Here is a 20,788-nt window from a genome sequence, read left to right as displayed (position 1 = left end):
CCCCAGGCACCTCCCCCAACCTTGGGCTCAGGGGGCATTTTTGCCTTGATGGGTTGGGCCAGTCTCTGTGAGCCTGGGGACTCCCCTGGGGTGGCCTCCACGGGAGACCAGGGAAGCAGCAGCAGCTTTGGAGGTGTGGACAGCAGGCTTAGGAGGAGCCATGAGCGGTGTGCCCGTACTCAGGGACCAGCCTCTCTGACTCAACAGGAGTGCTAGTTTGGGAGATGGAGGAGGGGTCCTTTGCTACACTGTCCTGTGTGTGTGTGTGTTTTGTCTAAATATATCCTTTATTAGATCAGGTTTGCCCAAAGGAAGACAGAGGTGTGTGCATGAAAAGGCTGGAGTAAGGGTGGGGATCAACATCCATTCCAGTGTGTCCTGGAAAGTTCCCAGAGAGGCCACAGGAGGGAACAGTTTAGGGAAACCCTCACAGGCCCCGCCACAGCCTGGCAAGCGGCAAAGTGGCCGACTGCTTTGTGGCTGCAACGTCTTGGAGGGTTTGCCAAGCACTTTCCGTGAAGTCACTGGGACGTTAAGCCCTTGGTTCAATTAAATGGGTTAATACGCTTTTTCTGATTCTGCTGAATGCTAATCATATAATGTGATAATGGTGGTAATGGCGCTCTCAGCCGCGGTCATCACACGTGCCGCACCGTCCCAGGCACGCAGGGAGGCAGAGCTCACATTCCCGCACACTCAGGCCTCATTTTCCACTCATAAAAGACCATTCTTCAAAGCCTTTCCAGCCCAACTCCCTATATCCATTTTCGGGACAAATTACCAACACTTAAAAAAAATTGGTCCATTTTGTGTAAAAGCCAAGTCCAAATGACTGTTCCTTTCCCCTTTGTGTTTTGAAATTTCACAAAGAGAGGGTGGGGGGCTGAGGGGGACACAGGAGACGGAGAGAAGAGGCAGGAGGGCAAAGAGAGAGAAGAGAGTGTGAACGAAGGAGGGAAAAACAAGCCTTCTTGTTTCAGTAAAAATGTATTTCTGGAATGATGTTTCAGTTTACTCAGGCAGAAAAATTAGAAATGGTGTGCTTATTAAACAGGCTAAGTAAGCATGACTATTTTTAGTAGTGCAGTAAAACCTTGGTAATTTGGACCTCTTTAATAAAGATTCCATGATCACGCTGGCTGGCAGGCACACACGGTGTGTGTGTGTGCGTGTGTGCACGTGTATGTGTGCAGGCAAGGTGAGAGTGTAAATAGGCTGCTGAGTTGGAGGACTGAGAGGGTGAGGGGATAAAGGGGACAGGGGTGGGTGCCCCACTTACGAGAGCCTTTTTAAACTGAGTTCTCTCTGCTTCGCAATACAAGCTCATTACAAATTCTTCTCTCTGAACACTCCTCTTGGCATCTACTAATTTGACATCTGTTTAAAGAAGAAAGTATTTGAAAACAAAAATTTTCATTTCTGTCAAAATCTGTAAAGATTTACTTGACACCACCTGTCATTACTGGCCTGTTCCCCCTCCGTGTGTGAGACTGAATCCCGGACGTTGACACTTCATCCCGGGGAGGTGGTGACTGACCCCTCTAGGGTAAGGACAGGGACCTGTAGGCAGAAGGCCACTTGCTGTCCTGCAGATCGCAGTTTCTTGCATTTTAAAAATAATATTTGATTCATCCTATCATGACTAAAGTAATAAACATGCTCAGTGCAAAAAAACTTGGAAAGGAAAAATGAAAAAAAAAAAAGAAATCCTGTTTCCCACCACCCAAAGGTAGCTGCTGTTAGCACTGTGCGCATCCAGAAATTTCTCTGTGCATGTATAAAAATAAAAATGGTACCATACATATGTAATGTTCTGTAGATTGCCTTGTTTAGTGTTTTGGCAGAGAAGCTCAGTTTAAAAAGAAAAGGCAGTGGCAAACCTATTATTTAATTTTATGCTAAACTTACAGCAAAGTCATCGGCCCCACTTACTTTCTCTTGGTTGTATAGCAGACACTTAGTAGGGACTTTAATGAGGTCCCAGTGTCCTGCTGCACAGAGGGATGGAGGATAGGGTGGGGGCCACATGGGGCTCAGCTGTAACTGGGGCTTCAAAGGGTACCCGCTGAAGAGGGTTGCAGGGAAAGTTCTTCCAGCAAGCAGCAGACTGGCTCTGGTAGTGGGTTCAGCCTCCAGGAGTCCTGGGTACCAGCCTCTGAATGCCTCCCTGGGTAGGCAGAGGCATAAACACAGACACACTTAAAAAAAAAAAAAGTTTAAAATGCACATAGCATGAAATTTGCCATTTTAACCTTTTTTAAAGTACAGAATTCAGTGACATTAAGTACATTCATATCGTACTTATTGTAACCATCACCATCATCTCTCTTCAGAATTTTTCATCATCCCCAAATGAAGTTCTATACACATTAAACAGGAACTCCCCCTTCCCTTCTCCTCCCTGCCCCTGGCAACCACCATCCTCCTGTCTGTCTACCTCATAGAAGTGGAATCATACAATGTCTGTCGTTTTGTGACTGGCTTATTTCACTTAGCACAGTGTCTTCAAGGTTCATTCATGTTGTAGCGTCTGTCAAGAGCTTCCTGCTGTTTCAAAGCTGAGTAGTATCCCACATTTTGTTTATTTATCTGTTGATGGACGTGGGTTGCTCCTACTTTTAGGCTATTGTTAATAATGCTGCTATGAACGTGGGTGTATAAATATCTGTTTGAGTCCCTGCCTTTGTTTCTCTTTGGTATATACCCAGAAGTGAAATATCTGGGTCATATAGTAATTCTATGTTGTTTTTTTTTTTTTAAAAGAGATCGTTGTGCTGTTTTCCACAGCAGCGCTGTTTTACATTTTTACCAGCAATGCACAAAGGTTCCAATTTTTTCACATCCTCACTGACACTTGTTATTTTCTGCCTTTTTGGTAAGAGCCATCATAATGGATGTGTAGTGGTATCTCCTTGTGGTTTTGATTTACATCTCCCTAATGACTAGTGATGTTGGGCATCTTTTTGTGTGCTTATTGGCCATTCGTATGTCTTCTTTGGAGAAATGTCTGTTCAAGTGCTTTGCCCATGTTTGAACTGTTGTTGTTCAGATACACTTTTAAAAGCAGTGCTTGTGCTGAATGGTGGGGAGTTGAATGGGTGAGAGGAGGAAGGAAAGAAGCAAGAGATGAGAGAAAGGACTGGGGAGAGGCAGGAGGCCAGGACACGTCATGTGGAGTAAGACATAAAGGAAGACAGCCCTCCTCCTCTTTTATTTAGCAAATCCTTCTTCGGCACCAGCGGTGCGCAGACACTTCTCCACACGTCACTATCCACACCTGTTTGCCGATGCATCCTGGGTCTCAGGGGCTGCAGTGACCCTGCCCAGTGGCTAGCCCCCTGCCTCCAGGAGGCTGTGCTCACAGGGGTGAAGCTGTGGACTCTGTCTGCAGTAGGACAGGCTGGGATCCAAGGCTCTCAAGCTGGAGTGCCTTTGGATACCCCGAGCCTCGGCTTCCTCATCTAAAAATGAGGCTCACGAGATAAATAAAACATGTACAGCCCACAGCAGGGGACGGTGCAGAGGAAGGCGTGGGGCCATGTGATCAGTCACCCAGTGCAGCTTTCATCTGCCCTCAGCCTTCACCCTGTTTCACAGGCAGCCTCCTGCCCTTAGACCTGCTCCCCTCCAGTGTCCTGATTCACAGGCCCACAGGCTGCCCAGCCCATGGCTGGGCTCTGGGGCTGTGCCTCCTGGGGGCCCTGCAGCCTCTCTGTCAGTGGACACCAGCTCTGGGCTACACTGTCGATTGGGAGGCAAGGGCCAGGGCCCGGTGGAGAAAGAGCACTGGAGTGTGAAGACTGGGGCTTCTGTGGGGAGAGGGGCAAGGAGGCAGGTCAGCACGGGCTGTGGGAGGAAGCCTGGGAAGGCTCCCAGAGGGAGGCGGACTGGCGGCATCCATATAGGAAATGAGAAACTCATAACACCGAATGGGAGTTTGGATTTAATGGTTGATATTCCAGGGCCCTGCCTTTGCCAGGAAACTTCTCTGTGTCCTGCCTGCCCACCCCAGGGCTTCCTCAGTCCCGGCTGTTACCTGCTCCTCCGCTTTTGTCCCACAGAGCTGAGTGAGCTCGGTGAAGGCAAGACCTGGGGTCTTTTCCTCTCTCCCAGAGGACAGCTGAGTCCAGCCTCTGGACCTGAACTATAATTGTTTCTCTCCTCCGCACCCCACCCCTCACTCCCCAGCACAGTACAAATGTGCTTCCAGTCAGGAGGGTGTACAGTGCCGTGGATGGCACCTGGGCCCCGGGCAGAGGGCTGGAGTGCAGGTCCTGGCCCTTCAGGAGGGTGTACAGGGCCGTGGATGGCACCTGGGCCTCAGGCAGAGGGCTGGGGTGAAGTCCTGGCCCTTTTCTCCGTGAGCTGGGCCATCTTGGATGAGCTTTTGGTTCTCTCTGAGCTTCGGTTTATCCCAGTGTAAGACCAGCAAGCCCATCCCTGCTGTGAGAAGCAAATGCTTGTATACTACCTAATTCTTATACAGTGCTTGCATGGGGATGCAGCACTCAGTCAGGGCCTGACTGGCTGTCAGTAAAATGAAGTTGGCTGTCGGTAAAATGAAGTAACACAAAAAGAAGTGTTTGAGTGTCTTCATCCCCTGTTGCAGGGAGCCCTTCGGGGAGAACTCTGGGCATGTGCCCCTCTGTTCCTGAGGTTCGTCTCTCAGAGCGCTGACTGGCCCAGCCCATGTTCTCCTCCACATGCCCAGTGGACAGCAGGAATTGGGCCTGGTTCCTTTGGGTCTCCCAGGGTCTGCCCATGGAATGTGGTGGGAAGATTGGACCACAGGACAACAGGCTGGGCTCCGGGGGGTGGGATGGAGTGGGGAAGGTGGGGCAGGTGGGGAATCAGTAGGACTGTCAATCATGACTCACGTTCATGGCATTCAGTGAAGCCTGAGGGAAAACCAAGGTGGGTCCTAAATGACATTTTCAGAAATAACCTGTTGACGAACTTACCAAAGCCCCATTAATGTGGAAAGTGGGGGACAGGGCCCTCAGGAGAAGAGGCAGGACAGCTCACTTTAATAATAACAATAGCATCTACAATCACAATTCCATCAAAAGCAACAAATTATTGAGCACTTATTATATGCCAGCACCACAGATAACACTTTATGTGCATGATGTCATTTACTCCTTCAGACAACTGTGTGGAGTGATTGTTGTTATTCCCTTTCACTAAAGAGGAAACAGCCTCAGAGACCTTAACTCTGTTGCCCAAGGCAACTCAGAGGTAGAGCTGGAACTCAAACTCCTGCTTTCAAAGACCACAGCAAAAGTTCCCATGGATGCCAGAGCCAAGTAAGCACCCCAGGAGAAGGGGAGGTCCTTGGGCAGAAAACCACCCTCATTCTCATTTCCCAGACTCACCCTCTTGGTGACTGAGGCCCTGTTACTATCTTACCAGGGAGCGGCAGCAGGCTGAGGCATGTGGAGTGAAGGGCCACCCAGAGCCACCTCCAGGACTTGGACTCCTCAGGCAGTGCCCCCTGCCAGGCAGCCTTTCCAGCTGTGATCCCCCTCCCCCTCCAGATGACTCAGGTGGCCCAGATGGAGGCCTGCAGTCTGACTGTGGCCGTAAAGCTAGGGAAGGTGACTCAGTTCCTTTCCCTCAATGACCAGGCACTATGGGGGTTACACACAGTGGCTCACCCCACTCTCCTTTGGTGCCCACTGTGCCTTCAAGTCAGTGCTGGGCACCAGCCTCTTGTCCCCCAATCCCTAATTTATGGCCTAAGCTTGTAGCAGCCCTTTAGGGTTCACTTTGTTAGGATCAGGTAAGAACAAGTCTGCCTTGTGTTTTCTGAGGGCCAGTCCTATGTTACTCTGGCCACCTGATGCGAGAAGCTGACTCATTGGAAAAGATCCTGATGCTGGGAAAGATTGAAGGCAAAAGGAGAAGGGGGTGGCAAACGATGAGATGGTTAGATATAGCATCATTGACTCAATGGACATTATTTGGAACAAATTCTGGGATACAGTGAAGGATAGGGGAACCTGGCATGCTGCAATCCATGGGGTCACAAAGAGCTGGACACTTAACGACTGAACAAATCCTATGTTGCCAGCAGAAATTATGATCTCTTTAAGATCAGACAGCACCCCCTGCCCCTGAAGTTGTCCATGGTAATGGGCATGTGGTAGCCTTGTGCAGAGTGGGGAGTGACAGGGTTTGAATCCACTCCATCACTCCTACTGTATGAATTCTTTAAGCCTCTGGGGCCTCCTCGGGGAGAGGGGACAATGAGGACCCTTCTTGCAGGGCTGCTGTGTAGGTAAGGGTGCTCATCTATGAGAAGAGCAGGGGGCTCTAGACCCCGAAGGGCTCAGTAAATGATAACACTTGCCACTAAAGACAGAGATGGGGTCACCTCCACTGAAAAGCCTTGCCTGGCTATCCTGTTTGAGGCAGGACCATCTTTTTTTTTTCTTCTTCTTCTTACTCACAACACCCTGTTCTTTTTCTTCAAAAGCACTCAGCCCAGTTTGTAATTATACGTGTTTGTTTACTTGTCCATGAGAGCAGGGACTGTGTCTGTTTCCTAGTTCTCCATCCCCAGCACCAGGGGCAGAAGTGCAGTAAATGTTGAATGAACCTCCCCAGTCCTCTTCAGACAGAGCAAGACTAGCACTTTTTGCCATTTCTCAGAGGACTTGGCTCTCAGAGCCCTGCATATTCCTCAGCAGTCCCTCCAGAGATGACCCTGCAGCTGGTGTAGCTGGGGAGAGCTGGCTACTCCCTGCAGTCAGAGTTCCCTAGGTCAGAATAGCTGGGTGGGGCCCAAGGCTGGGTCCTGCGCTCACCTCTGCCATGGTCCCTGATAGGACAGTGGGGTCGTTCGGCTTTTGCCTCTCCTCTCAGCTGCAGCTCTTTGGCCTGTGGCCCCACAGCCACATTAAGTCTCCACTAGAGCCCCTCTTCGGTCCTCCTCTCACCTGAGGCTGAGCCTGACCTTCAGAGGGGCCTCTCTGCCTCCCACTTCCCTCTAGTCCCACCTCCTTCTAGGTCTCCCCTGCCTCCTGCCCTCAGCTGAGACCAGGGCCCCCTGGCCTTGGCAGATGTGTGAGGCGGGGAGGCACTCTGAGTCCAGATGTGATTGTGTTTATGTTTCCAGAGAGTGAGGGGTCGGAGCTCTGGACTGGAGCTGTTGGGGGAGGGGTGGTCTGGCTCCAGCCCCCTGCCCCAACCTTCCCTTCCCCCACCTCCCTCCCCTAGCCTGTGTATCTGGCCCTGTCCTTCTCAGAACCCGGCAGTCCAAGTCCTACAGCATCAGGCTGAGCCATCTCGCAGGAAGGACCCCTCCTTACTCCTCCTCTGAAGGTGAGAAGACCATTGAAAGATGCTTGACTTTGGAATCCGTGTGACCTTGGCCCACTGCATAGTGTGATGGAGCCCTAGTTCCATCATCTGTATAGTAGGGCCAACACTCCTGACCTCAGAGTCAGTACTGACCCGGTCTGGGAATGTGTGCACAGGGCTCTCCAGCTATTAACCCATGACTAAGCCCATGGCCATACCCCATCCCCAGCTAGGGCTTGCCTGGGCCCGGCCCCAGGGCATTGCCCATCACAACGTGACTCTAAAGCAGAATACCATCCCCTCCTTCCTCACCCGCTGCAGCTGCAAACATTTTGTTTTGCCATTAGAAATGACTTACTTAAAGGGAAGCAGAATTTTACAGGCAGTTTACAGGCTGGTCTTGTTCAGTAGTTTCCAAAAGTGGGGGAGGGTGGCAGCGCTGGGAGCCACAGATACGTTGGATTGGAAGGGAAGTGAGAAATGAGTTGTGCGTGGTGGACACTTTCACCGGAACAGCCATATGCCCCTGGGTGGGATTTCGATGTGGAAAGGCAGAGGGAGGCCCTGCCTAGACTGGCAGATCCAGCACCCTCGGTCCTCCCGAACAGCGAGAGCAGGACGCTCAGTGCGGGCACCGGGCCTATGAGAGAAAAGGCAACCCCAGGCCTAAAGAAACTCTTAGCGGCTCCCACCCCAAGGTTCCCGGCAGACAAAGTCTGCGCACCACCCTAAGAGGCTGAAAGGTCATTCAGACCCAGCCTGAGAAGAACCTGCAGAATCTGGCGGTCGGGCCAGGCTGGGACAGCCCGCGCAGCGCGGGAGGCAGAGCGGCTCAGTCGATTGCTTCGGGGGCGCGCGCGCTCGGAGACGGAGTTGGTAGCGCCCAACCACGTCCTCAAGGGAGCCGGGCTGAACAGGCCGTGAATGGTGGCGGGGAAGTGGGGGTAGGGTCCTCTGGCGGGGTCGGCCTCGGTTCTTCCCTCCTACCAGCAGAGCCCAAGGGGGCCCATTTCCCTTTCTACCCGCCTCCCTTCTCGGCCGAATGAAGCAGTCAGGGCTCGGCAGTGGTTAGCACGCTCGTACTATGGTTTTTAATAGACGTACATGGACAAGTCGATATAGACAGATTTATAATTCTATACAGTCAGTCCGACATACACAGGGACGCTGTAAACAGGGGCGCGGGCCGGAGAGCGGGTGTGCAAAGTGGGCGCGGCTGGGGCCCTGGCCGCGCCCCGAGCTCTCCCGGCTCGACTCTTGCACGGCGGGCGGTGAGGAGGGGGCTCTTCGCCGGGAAAGGGGGGCCCTCTCCTAGCCCCGGGGGGAGCCGAGCGGAGGGCCTGGGTTTGCGGCGAAGCCTGGGGGCTGGGATGCTCGGAGACAAGCACTCAGCACGCTCCCGCCTCGACCGCACCGCCAGCTGCCGCTCCATGGCCTTAAAATAGGACTCCGGGGCACGGGGCAGGCGAGGGCTCCTCGAGGCGCGCTGGGGCCATTAGTACGGCTCCGCGGCGAGTTCCCGACCCTGGGCTGGGTACCATCATCCCCGGCTCAACGCCCGCTCCAACTTGGATCCGGATCGAGCTATAAGGTATGCTCAGCCGGGCCCAGCTCGGAGGGGGCGTCTTGGTTCCCACCTGGCCGGGGCCCAGGCTTGCCTGGGCTCCGCGCTCCAGTTCACAGGCGCGGCCGCTCAGTCTGGGTCCAGCGCGGCGGGAACGCGGGCTACGGGGGCGTCTCCTCCGGGCCGCGGGCCTGGGCGCTCGCCTCCCGCGCCGCGTCCCCTCCGCGGAGTGGCCCACCCGGGCCCCAAGCGAGCGAACGTGCACCACCCGCGCCATCCCGAGGGAAATTGCAACTCATCCGTTTTTTTTCGCGGCACTTTTCTCCGACGTCTTTTTTTGTTTTGTCTCGTTTTGGAGGGCAGAGTGAGGTCCAGGAAAGCAAACACAAAACCAAGCCGGAGGTGGGGAGGTGGGGAGCAGAGGGTGGCTCAGGAGCCAGGTCCTCCGCGCCCGTCCGGGTCCCGGCCCCGACCCCGGCGCCGTTCCGGCCGCCGGCCCGCGTGGCTCGGCCGGGCGGTCAGCTGTTGTACTGGCACGCATTGAGGCCCGAGGCCGGGCCCTGCAGGCCGCCGTAGCCGAAAGACGAGTGCTGCTTAGACTTGAGCCGCAGGCTGGCCAGGCTCGAGTTGCACGTGTCCCGGTAGACGCTGTAGGGCGAGGCGGGTGTGCCATACGGGCAGGCGCCCGGCGACATGGCCGAGTTAAGCGAGGAGCCGGTGAGGTTGTTGATGTTGTTGAGGCCCGAGTTGGGCATGCCGGGCACGGCGCCCGGGCCCATGCTCGAAGGCATGGTCATGGAGGAGATGGAGCTGGGGGCCGAGAACATGGACTGCGACGACAGCGGGCTCATGGAGTTGAAGAAGGTGAAGCTCTTGGTGGAGAGAGGCGCTGGCGCCAGGCTCTTGGCGGCCCAGTTGTTGTAGGAGTACCCCGCGGCGTACACGTCGTCGTAGGGCTGCACCAAGCCGCTGAACTGCGGCACGTAGCCGCCCTTGCACAGGTCCAGCTGCTGGTTACGCTCGCGTTTCCGCCACTTGGCTCGCCGGTTCTTGAACCAGACCTAGGCGAGGGGGACCGGAGAAAGGTCAGGGCTGCCGGGCGGGAAGGCGCCCCCACCGCCCCCGCCCCATCCAGCCCGCTTCCTTCTCCCCAATACCGTTCCGTTTCTTTTCTTCCATATTTCCGCCCCTGCCTTCTCCCCATAATGGTTCCTTTCCTGTCCCCAGAAAATATTACTAGTCTTTTTTTTCTGATCTTTATCCTCTTCCCCTAATTAAATCCGGTTTCTTCTCCTAAGGGGGATCCTCTTGTTTTGTTTTTTTTAATAACAAATATTTGTTTTCTTTCCTCCTCTTCTCAACCAGGTCATCTTGCGCCTTTTCCCGCAAACGGTTCCCCGTCTATCTCCTAAATACCCCTTCCATTTTCTTCTCCAACACCAAAGGTAGTTTTCTTCCCTGAAACATAGGACCTTGCGACTCCTCAGTCTATTTTTCATTCCTCAGATAGTCTGCTTCCATCTTTATTGGTAATATTTGATATTCTAATTTCTGTCCCAAATGTTTATTTTCATTTGGTCCACCCTGCTATCTGAACCACTTTTTTCTCCCTCAGACAGTCCATTTTTCTGTGTTATCCCCCATTTTTGATCCTTTCGATTCTTCTCCAAATATTTAGTTTTTTCCTTCTTTCCAAATATCTGACCCTCACTGTTTTCTCTTAGTCGATTCTTTATTTTTCTCAAATACTTGATCCTTTTGCTTCTCCCTTAAATATTTAATTTCTTTCCTGCCACCTAAATATACGCCAAATATGTTTTTCTGCAAATATTTAATTTCCTTTCACTTCTTACTAGTTTCTCTCTGCTCTCCCCCTCTACTTTTCCCCACGAAATTCAGTTAAGAACCTCTTTTCTTCCCAAATCCCAGTCCTTGCCCTGGGCTGTTCCCACGACCTTTCTTGCGGGATCCCTGCCTGTCAGCCTTCTCCATCCCAAGCACTAACACTGCCTGATTCCTTCCGCCACCGCACCCCTACCACCATAAACCGGGGGGCAGGATTAGTGAGTTCTGGATTACTGAGCGCTGTCTTCACTCCCTATCCCACTGGGCTGGCCAGCTTGACTGGGGTGGGGTGAGAGCTGAGGTTATAGCAGGGAGTCTGTGGCCCCGGTGGGACTTTGGTTTAGTTTGGGATGTGCTCCCAACATCTGATTAAATGTTTGCAGTACCCAGAGAAGAAATTACTCTCTTGCTGCTCTGGCAGAAAAGCCATGTATTCACTGGGAACCGAGGGGTGAGAAGAGCGAGTGTGCAGTCTAGTCTTGGGCTGGAGATCTTAGATCTCCAAAGGGATTCCTCCTGAAGCTCACTCATCCACCAGATTTGTCGCCCACCTCCCACCTGACCCCAGCCCTACAGGAAAGGGCATTAGGGAAAGGGTTCAGCTACAGGTTGGCTGATGACTGACAGTCAGGTGGAGAATATCCTGAGATTATGAATTAGCCAACTGCGGATAGGACCACTGCCCCAGGAAGTTTGAGACCCCCAAGCCTGGGCTCTTCTCAGGCCTCTCTCAGACTGCCAGGCAGGTTCTGCCTTTCCGTTTCGTTTTTGCAAGAAGGCACTAGCGGCTCCGAGGTCCCCAGCGGCGGGGAATCCTCTGCACAGTCTAGGGTCGTAACGTCCGGGCGGGCTCTGGGCTCTACTGGGCAGGGGAACTTCCCTTGGGGCCACACGCCTTTGGATGGGGGCTGCGGTGGAGCCAGAGGATGTGGGTCAGAAAGATCCGAGGAGGCAGCAGCCGTTGGGCGCTAGCACCAAACGGCTCAGCAGCAGCTGGGTAGACGGGGCCTAAGGTGGAATCTCCTCCGGTGGAGGGAGGGAGAAGGTCTGACTGTTGGAAAGAGTGTTAGTCTGGGCGCGGGTCTAAGCTTTCAAGGTCTGCGCTGGGCCGGCTGGCAGCCTTCTGCGCGGGTCCCCTTAGGCGCACACCCTGCGCTCACCCTCACGCGTGGCTCGGTGAGGTTGGTCCACACGGCGATCTCCTCCCGCATGCTCATGTCCGGGTAGCGGTTCCTCTGGAACGTGGCCTCCAGCTCTTGCAGTTGCTGACTTGTGAAGTGCGTGCGTTGCCGCCGCTGCTTCTTCTTCTTGGCGGGGTCCTCGGCACCGCCGCAGCCCGCGCCGCCGGCACCGCTGTCCTCGGGCCCCTTCGGTTCCCCACCGCGCTCCTTTTCTGAAGCAGGCAGGATGGGGCGCCGGTCACCTCGGGCTTTTGCCCTGTTGCACCCCGTCCCGGCTCCACCGAAGCCCCGCGATCAGCGCTGGCGGCCCGCCCTCCCGCCAGGGGCCCTGGAATTAATTGTCCCCGCTGGAAAGAACCCGCCTGTGCCTGGTCGGTCAGTAGTCACCTTCTGGTCAGGCTCGTCTGGGAGCAGAGCCCAGGAGTTGGAGCCGCGGACCAAGGTTCCCAGCTGGGCAGGGCCTGCTCTCACCGCTCGGCACACGCTGGAGCCCTACTGTTGATGCCACCGGAAAATGTACAGTTTTTAGGGTTCTTGGGGGGTTCTAAATCGGAGGAGATCTCTGCTTTTCTGAGCTAGGATCAGACTTTTCTAGCTTGAAGCTAGGGGATCCCTGGAGTCAGAGCCAGGCGGTGGCCTGCACGTTCTTCTCCCCGGCCCGAGCCGGAGCCCCACTGAACCGGGCAGGCACAGCACAGCCGGTTTCTCGGCCTTAGCTCCAGGCCTCAAGTCCGAAGGCCCAGAAAAATCCCTCTGGCGGCTGCCGGGCAGCCCAGACCCACAGACTCTGTCTAGGTGACCTGGGAGCTCTAGTCTTGCTCTCTCTCTCAAGCTACACAAAACACAGTCATAGAAACATTGAAACATAAAGAAAAAGGATTTAAAACCAAAACACTGAATCCCAGAAAAGCTAACAGCTCTATGGGTAAAAACACAGAAAGGGTCAGAAACTCTTAAAAATAGGCAGAAACACAGCGAACGCAAATTAAGAAGCCAGAAACCTCCATGCAAACACACTCCTAACTAAATACAGTGCTGTACGTTTATAAGCTCCAGGCAAGCACAGGCATTTATTTATCTGGGATTTTTAAAAAATCAACGTAGTGTTGTAGATTGATTTTTTAAAACCCCTTCTGGATAATGCCCTTCCCCAGGTAATTTTTAAATCCCAGGGAAATACAACACTATTGTTAGGTAACTTAAATTCCGCAAGTAACACCACTGTAAGTGGATTTTGAGAAAATCCCGGAGAAACGCGCCATTTTGGATTGACTTTTTAAAATCTCTTGAATAATGTAGAAATTTTAATTTGAAAATGTACCTAGAATAGCAGTTCTTTCTACATCGAAATATACAGTTAAAAATTTAAATCTATTCTCATAGACCTTTTTTTTTTAAAAGAGCAATCTGTAATTATATATTTCTCCGGGCTTTTAAAAATAAAAACCAACCAAAGGCCACGGTTAAAACTTTTGAAAACAAAAGTACCGTCCAGTGTTGATTGTTTTTTAACCAACCAAACAGAACCTCTCAGAGAAAGTCACTTAGGGATGCAAAACAGAAACAAATAGAGATTACAAACGCGTAGAGAAACACTCAGCGGTGGATTAAGAAATGAACGCAGAAGAGGCGCCCAAGGCCCGGGGAGTGGGGAGCTCAGCGGCGGCGCCGAACTAGGACCGAGAGCGCCGGAGCAGTTCGGAGACCCGGGAGTCCGGGCAAGGCGAGGGACTAGCCTCGGTGCTGCCCGCGCCGCCCACCCGCCGGCCCAGCAGTAGCTGGGGGAAAAAAATAGCTTGAGCTCCGACAAAAACGCAGCGCGGAAGGAGACGTGCCTGAGCCGAGTCGGAGCCCTGCACAGGCGGCCTGGCGGCTCCCGGCTCCCGCGGCGCACGTGCCGCGGGGATCCTTCTTTTGGGGGGTCCTATATCCTAGCCGGGCGGCGCCTCTTGGCCCGCTTGCCCTCGCTGTCCTCGCTTTTCCTTTTACTTAAGGTTGTTTTTCTTGCCCCCAGTTTGCTTTTCTGACTTTGCCCGCCATACCTTCTCTTTGGTTTGCCCCTTTCAAGTCAGTCGCCCAGTCTGTCGGGGTGTCTGTACTGTTTCTCTGGGCACTTTCTCTCGCCCACCCGCCCATTCCTCTTTGATATGCTCCTCTCCTTCGGTTCCAGCGGCCCCCTGGACAACCAGTTGCGCAAACCTAACTTTTCTCCCCGCTCTATTTGCTCCTGAACGAGAGAGGCTGTCATTCCGACCTTCCGGTTGTAGGTTCGTGCATCGGCCGGTCACTTGGCGCGACGGGACCGCGTGGAAGTGCCTTGGCAAAGCACTAAAATTTCCGTTTCATAAAGCGCGTCCATGTCCACGTTCATCGTCAGATGGAGAATGGGAAAAGGCAAGGTCCTGACGCTCCTGGGGCGTACAGCGAGCCCGGCTGCGGGGCGCGGCCCTGCTCCCGGCTCCCCGCGCCCTGCGTCCGGGTGGTTCCGCGCGCGTCTCGCCGGGAGCCGCTCTTACCTGGTAGCTCCGTGTCGGACGACTCGCTGGCGGAGTTTTCGAGAGTCTCGCGGGGGTCGGCCGTGCGGGCTAGGTGGAACGCGGGCCCCATGTCGTGCGGCGGCGGCGGTGGCGGCCGGAGTCCCTCTGGCAGCCGCTCCAGGCTCATGCCCCCCTTGAAGGCGTCCATGGAGGCGGGGACCGAGGCGGGCGCTCCGGGGGCCGGGGCTGGGCGCGCCCGGCCGCCCCGGCAGCGACCTGCGAGGACAAGAGCGCAGCCCCTAAGCGGCTGCCCCCCAGGGCTGCCCGCGCCCGCAACGACGCCGCGCTCGCCCCATGGGCCGCCCGGGGCTGCGGGGCCAGGCGGGCGGCAGCGGCAGCGGTTTCTCGCGACCCGGGGGCCCGGCTTCGCGCTCCGCGCTGCGCTCCCGCCGCTCGGGCCTCAGCCGCCCGCCCGGCCCCGGCTCCGGCTCCCGATCCGGGGCCGGTTTCTAAGGCTCCGGACGGCGCCGGCAGAGTCTGTCTTAAAGCGACAGCGCGCACCGCCAGGTTCCAGCAGTCCCTGCGCCAGGGGTGGTGGGTGGGGTGGGCCTTGGTGGGAGGGGGCTGGGAGGGAGGGAGCCAGCGAGCAGGCGAGGGAGCGCGGGCGGAATCCAGCCCCGAGCCGCCCGCGCCGCCGCGCCCTCTCTGCCGCCCTCCCTCCCTCTCTGCCTGCCTCGCCCGCGCCCTCCCCCTCCGCAGCCACCTTCCCGCCGCCTCCCCCCTCCCGCGGCCTCGCCGCGCCTCACCCTCCTTCCCCGGTGGCACGCCGAGTTCTCCCTCGGCCGCACAAAAGAAACGCATCTGGCTTGCAAGTCCCGCGCGGCTCTTGCCCACCTCAAGCCCCAAATGACTGGTTTCGCTCAGAAATCAACTCCTGTCTGGGCCGCCTCGAAGTTCCGAGCCCCCGGCGAGAACAGCCCGGGATGAGTGAACGTTCACCGAGCAGGATCCAACCGACCGGGCGCCTGCGAGTCAGCGCCAGGGCGGGGGCAGAGCCCAGGGCTCGTTCCGGCAGCTCCCAGCGGCGTCCTCAACGAGGGGCCACGGCCCCTCCTTCCCCGGCCTCTTCTCCCGGGACCCGAGCCAGGCTGAGTGACAGCAGCCTGCGCTCTAATGGGCCCCCGGATGCTGCCTCCTAATTAGCTTGGACCCTCTCCCCCAAGGCTGCTTCTCAGGCCTACCCTCTCTGCACCGCAGTCAATTTTCCGGGATTGGGATAGAACTGATGGCTTCTAATCAGACGAAACGTTTCTGTTGGCTCCAGGCCGCTGTCGAGTGCAGCAGGAGACCCCAAGAGCCCTGCCAGGCCCCCACAGCCTCTTCTCTCCCCTTGTTTTGCACCTTCAACGGTCTGGCCAAATCCGCCAGGTCCCCGCCTTGGCTACCACAGGGCGGGCCCCCCTCTGCCCCCTTCCCGGCAGGTTCGCAGGGCCTGGCGCCTCACTTTGGCTTCTCAGGGGTGGCAGGCACAGGCCAGGCAGGCCAGGTGACTGCAGTTTCCAAACCTAGGCCAGCAGGCCAGGAAGCCTAGGACAGTCTTGGAGCTTCTCTTAGCTACAATGGTAGCTAAGCTGCAGCACCAGTGGGCCCTCCATGAGCACAAACACATTCCCCTTCCCCTCCCTTAGAATGAGTCCCTCCTTGAATCCTCCTACTTCACTGAAGTTTGTTGAAGGATTTTGCTTAACAATTGTTAACTGGTCCTGAGATGTCAGAGTCTTGAGCAAATAGGGGACAGCTGGGATGGTAGGGTGCAGCCCTGACCTGTTCCTCTAGCCACAGGTGGACCCCAGGGTGCCCTTTGCCCCCTGTCTGTGTGCCCCATCAGACAGAAGCAGCACTGAGCAGGACGGCGGTGGGGTGTGTGTGTGAGACCTGGAGAAGCACTGTGGTCATGTCCAGGCCCAGTGCCTCATGCTAGGGCCCAGGGCATCCTCATGTTCTCCTGGGATCTCTGCCTGGGGCTGACTGTGCCAACTGTCAGGGTCTGGGACCCTCAGCAGTCCCTGCCCTCACCCAGCTCCCTATCACCCTGGCAGTCACCTGCTTCCACTTCAGGCTGAGATCTCTGGTGAGGATTGTGGGGGCAGGGGCGTGGGCAGGGTAGAACCAGGCCTGCCTCTCACTCCCTTGGCCCCAGACCAAGGCCCCCAGCTCTGGGTCCTGGGGAGTAAGCACAGTTCGTTAGGGGCTGGCCCACTCTCCCTGGGTGCCTGTGACCACAGGGGGCAAGCTCTGAGGCTGGGGCCAGAGGAGAATGCATCCAGGAGTTTGGGTTGGGGGAGTGGCTCCAACCTCTCCAAAGGTAATTTTCTGTAGGTTGAGACCCCCAGGGTGAAAGTAGACTTGGTGTGTAGGGGAATGGGGAGGGGTCCATGGACAATGGGAACAGTGGTGGCTGAGCATTTGGCCCCAGCCCCATATTTGACCACAGTTTCCAGTTGAATCTCCTGCAGGAGCAATACCTCCTTTCAAGGATGTATTTAGGTGTTATGCCATGCCAGTGAGTGCCCCTCCGCGAGCCACCATCCTGGCAGCTGCCTTACTTCGACGGGACAGTGAGCCACCAGCCTGCCAGGGTCACAGAAGCATGCACATACTTAGATGTACTGCATACCTGTACAGGTGTGCTGTGCGTGCACACACACACACACACTCACTGCGCCCACACAGGGGAGTGCTGAATACAGTCACATGTGTGTACACACAACCAGGCCTCTGAGCTCCAGAACACTGATGCTATCTGGCACGAAATCTGGCTGAGAGGGGTGTGTTCTAAGCCCACCAAGTGTCAGGCCAAGGTGGGAAGCACAGTGCTCCTCTGGGAGGGGTTGTGAAATGAATGGTCTGCCTTTGGGCATCCGGAGGCTGGCCATCACAGCCCCACACTCCCCAGAGGGTCTAAAGAGTCAGGCCTTCCGTGGATGGGGACTGTTTTGTGACTCTGCAGCGCTAGCTACTCAGTCTGAGGGTCTTGTGCCCCTCACTGTTGGTGCATTTAATGCAGTTATTGAGCACCTGCTGTGTGCCCCTCCAGATCCAAGCCTCTGGCAGGGCTCCAAGCAGTCACAATAATCCCTATATTTGGAAATCTTGATGCCTGCTGTGTGGACAGAAAAGTCCTCGGACTATTGCGGGTGAAGCTTCATATCCCGGGGGCCCTGAGCCCTAGAGAGGAGCTGAGACTAGTGGGGGCTGCCCCGGGGTGTCCTCTCCACTAGACCCAGTCAGCACTGAAGGAGTAGGGGTGAGGAACTGATTGATCCAGAGGAGGCCCTGGCCTGATCTTGGGTGCTGGCTGGAGAAGGGACTTGGGGTGCTCTGTCTTCTTCCTCAGCTGCTCTCTCCCCTGGCTGCTATCCCAGGCAGAATAGGGGCTTCTTGCATACACACACACACACACACACACACACACACACACACACACACGAGACAGGAGGCAGCTCTCTTTCAGGAGTCAGAGCAGCGACTCAATGTTCCCCTGGCTTTTGCTGTGTGACCTTGGGCAAGGCGTGACCTGCACTGTGCTGCAGCTCCCAAGTCTGACTTGGGACACGCTGCTTCAGCCTCCACCTCACCAGATGATGGGACATGAGGAAAGAAGGGAAGCGGGCTTACTGGGGTTGGAACCAACCCTCCAGGCCACACAGAGCTAGCAATGATTCTGTGACTTTCAGGAAATTTGGGGCTTAGAGTCCTGGCTGGGTTCAGCAGAGAAGCCTGGGCTCTTGTCGGGTTGAAATAATCACCACAGGGACCCTTCCTGAGGCTGGGCTTACAGAAAACAGACTCTGCCCAAGAATGGCTTAGTCATTTTATTTGGGAAGGGTGATTGGAGGGTCCTCTTAGAGGGCATCCTTCCACCCACTCACAGGGGTACCTTGTCCTAATCTTTGCACCAGAATCAAGGGATTTTAGGAAAAGGAAAGGAATGTGCCATGGCTTGCCTCCGGGGCCATCCGTGACTCTCTGGGACATTCCAGCCCTAAGCCTCTTAGGCCGTGGAGAAGTTCAAACTAGAAAACCCAGTTTTGGGAGTGCAGCCGGGACCACCTACCTCCTTCTGCCAGATCTAACATCCCCTCCCCAATAAAAATCATTGTTTCTTTCACTGAAAGCAGTTTCTGGGTGATGGGAAAGGGGCTCTCAGGTAGGTGGCTGGGAATGGATCCTTTCAGCTTTCAGGTCCCCAGCCTGCGACTTCCTTTCAGTTGGGGTTCCCCAGCCTGTCCCAATGGGAAGAACTGAGATGTACTGGGAGCAGGAAACTCAGAACTCGCTGAAAGCAGCTGGTAGAGCCCATCGCTCTCCAGGCTCACGGCTCACCCAAGCCCACTGGTCACTCTGTAGTTCCTGAGAATGGATGAGCCAGGGGACGAGCAGGCTGGGAAAGTGGCAGTGGCTGTTCACACAGCTGGGAAGCAGAGGGTCAGCTTTTGTGTACACAGCCTCCTCTTCCCAGCAGCTGCCTTCCTAATGGAAGGGCACGCTGAGCCTGGCCTGAAGGTCAACGAGAGCCACCTCAACATCCCGGAGTCCGGCTCCGAGTCTATATGCCCAGACCACTTCTTTTCCTTTTTCAACAGAGGTGAGGGCTTCCAGAGCAGTCTGAGGAAAAGGCTGGAGGCCAGTGAGTCCACCTCTTGGGCTGCCCCCCACTGCCTGTAGCTTTTGTCATTATTCTCGCCCTGTATCCTCCACCAAGTGGACAGCAACCTGGGGTTGCTACCCTCCGGGCCGGCCCCGCGGCTGTCAGAGGCCACTGGGCTGCCGAGAGAATACCCGAGCCCTGGTTTCTCAGAAAAGTGGATTCAAATACTTTGATTAAGGGAATTCCTAAATTAGAAAACATCGGAACCAAGATTCGCTGGAGTTTCCCATTTCTGCGATCCCGGCCGCCGGGGGCCCTGCTTAACCACGGCGGAATCAGCTCAGATTTAGGAGGCTGGTCAATTTCAGAATTCCGAGACCCCGTTCTAGAGAAGCGGCTGCGTGCTCGGGAACCCTGCGTCAACAACCAAACCCTGGAGAAGCTGCGGGAATATCTTTATTGGATTTTGCGAAGAGCACTTGGGGTTTCTTTTAGGGTAAGGAAAAACTGACGGTGGCGGCTAGGGCAGGCCGCTTTGGGCTGGGGGCGCCTCCAAGCACTGCGGCGGGACTTCGGGGTGCGCCGCGAAGGCAGCCGGGGCTCTGGCCGACGTCTGTTGCTTTTCTACATTATAGCTGCCCGAACAAACGAACGAGCAAACGAATGAAGCGGTTTCGTTTAGGAAAAATACCCTCTTGACGCGAAGTAAGGCCAAAGTTCCCCGTGCGTGCAGAGGGGCCAGCGCTTCCGCTCGTTCTGGGGCCCCCATTCCTGGGTGCAGCGGGGAGCGGTGGGCGGCCCTCTCACTTGCCGGTTCTCCCAGAGGTCCCCGGCGGTCCGCGCCACCACGAAGGGCTGCGAAGGGCGTCCAGGGTTATGCCCTTGCAGGGCCGGGGCCCGCACCCCCGAAACTGTTGCTCTCTTAGGGTGCCCAGGGCTACAGCGTGGCGTGGGTCCGCCGGTTAGGTGAGGTAGTGCCTGACGATGGCAGCTGTGATTGTGCGCTGGGCGCAGGAACAAGCTCCTGGAGCTGCCTCGATGGCTCCTGGCCTTCGCGATGCGCTCAGTCCGGTGCCACCGGCTGGACCCCACCTACTCTCGGAGCCAACAGCGCGCAACTCGGCCACCACCTCCTTGCGCCCCAACACCGCGGGGACCCGCGCCCCTAGCTCAAAGACTCTTACCCGACCCGGGCTGCGCTGCGCGTGCGGATCCTCGGCTCCGGGCTCGCTCGCCACGGACTCTGGCTTAGATTTTCACTCCGACTGGGGCCCCGGATCCAGCTGTGTCTCCGGCTCTGCGCGCAGCTTCTGCCCCTTCTGGTTCGCTACATCCCAGCGCGCAAGGACCGGGCTGCCGCGGCTCGGCCCGCTCCTCCTGCTGCCGCCGCCGCCCGTCGCCCGCGGGGAAGGCGGGGACACTGACTGGGGAGGCGGGAAGGGGGGAGGGGAAGCGAGGCGCTCGTCGGGACCGGCGGGGAGGGGGCGGCGCGCAGTCCCGCGGACTAGGGGTCCCGGCCTCCCTCCGGGCGCAGGCAGGGGTCGGCGCGGCTCGTGGCCGGGGCCCGAGGCCGCAGAGCGCGCCCCGGGACTGCGCGCGCGGAGGAGGGGCCTGGCCGCATGCGGACGAAGTCGTTGCGGGTCCCGGCCTGGCCCCGGCGCACCTTCTCTCCCCGGGCTCAGTTTCCCACCTGACAGTCGAAGGGCTGGGCCTGATCTCGGTTTAGTCGGGGTCTGGTCGGAGTTTCCCCGGGTCCCGCCAGGTG

The 20,788-nt window shown here is 56.3% G+C and overlaps 2 protein-coding genes across 4 annotated transcripts; one reads left to right on the top strand and one right to left on the bottom strand.

Moving 5' to 3' along the window:
• Positions 1-8,373: 8,373 nt before the first annotated feature.
• On the bottom strand, positions 8,374-20,344 carry PITX1 (paired like homeodomain 1). 3 transcript variants are annotated; one of them, XM_043465469.1, is made up of 4 exons: positions 20,208-20,344; positions 14,412-14,648; positions 11,875-12,107; positions 8,374-9,930 (listed from the first exon to the last, which is right to left on the bottom strand). In XM_043465469.1, exons 2-4 carry the CDS (start codon positions 14,578-14,580, stop codon positions 9,388-9,390), a joined length of 945 nt encoding a protein of 314 aa, XP_043321404.1. In that variant the 5' UTR covers positions 14,581-14,648; positions 20,208-20,344; the 3' UTR covers positions 8,374-9,387. The 3 variants fall into 3 exon arrangements, with proteins under 3 accessions (XP_043321404.1, XP_043321403.1, XP_043321402.1); XM_043465468.1 differs by lacking the exon at positions 20,208-20,344 and adding an exon at positions 15,267-15,683; XM_043465467.1 differs by lacking the exon at positions 20,208-20,344 and having other exon boundaries at positions 14,412-14,906.
• Positions 14,579-15,571, top strand: LOC122440839 (proline-rich protein 2-like). Its single transcript, XM_043467532.1, has 2 exons — positions 14,579-14,966; positions 15,132-15,571. Exons 1-2 carry the CDS (start codon positions 14,579-14,581, stop codon positions 15,569-15,571), a joined length of 828 nt encoding a protein of 275 aa, XP_043323467.1.
• Positions 20,345-20,788: the final 444 nt, after the last annotated feature.

This window comes from Cervus canadensis, chromosome 4 (genome assembly GCF_019320065.1).
Source record: "Cervus canadensis isolate Bull #8, Minnesota chromosome 4, ASM1932006v1, whole genome shotgun sequence".
Lineage (NCBI taxonomy): Eukaryota > Metazoa > Chordata > Mammalia > Artiodactyla > Cervidae > Cervus > Cervus canadensis.
Note: the sequence above shows the minus strand (reverse complement) of the source record. Positions and strands in the feature narration are given on the sequence as shown.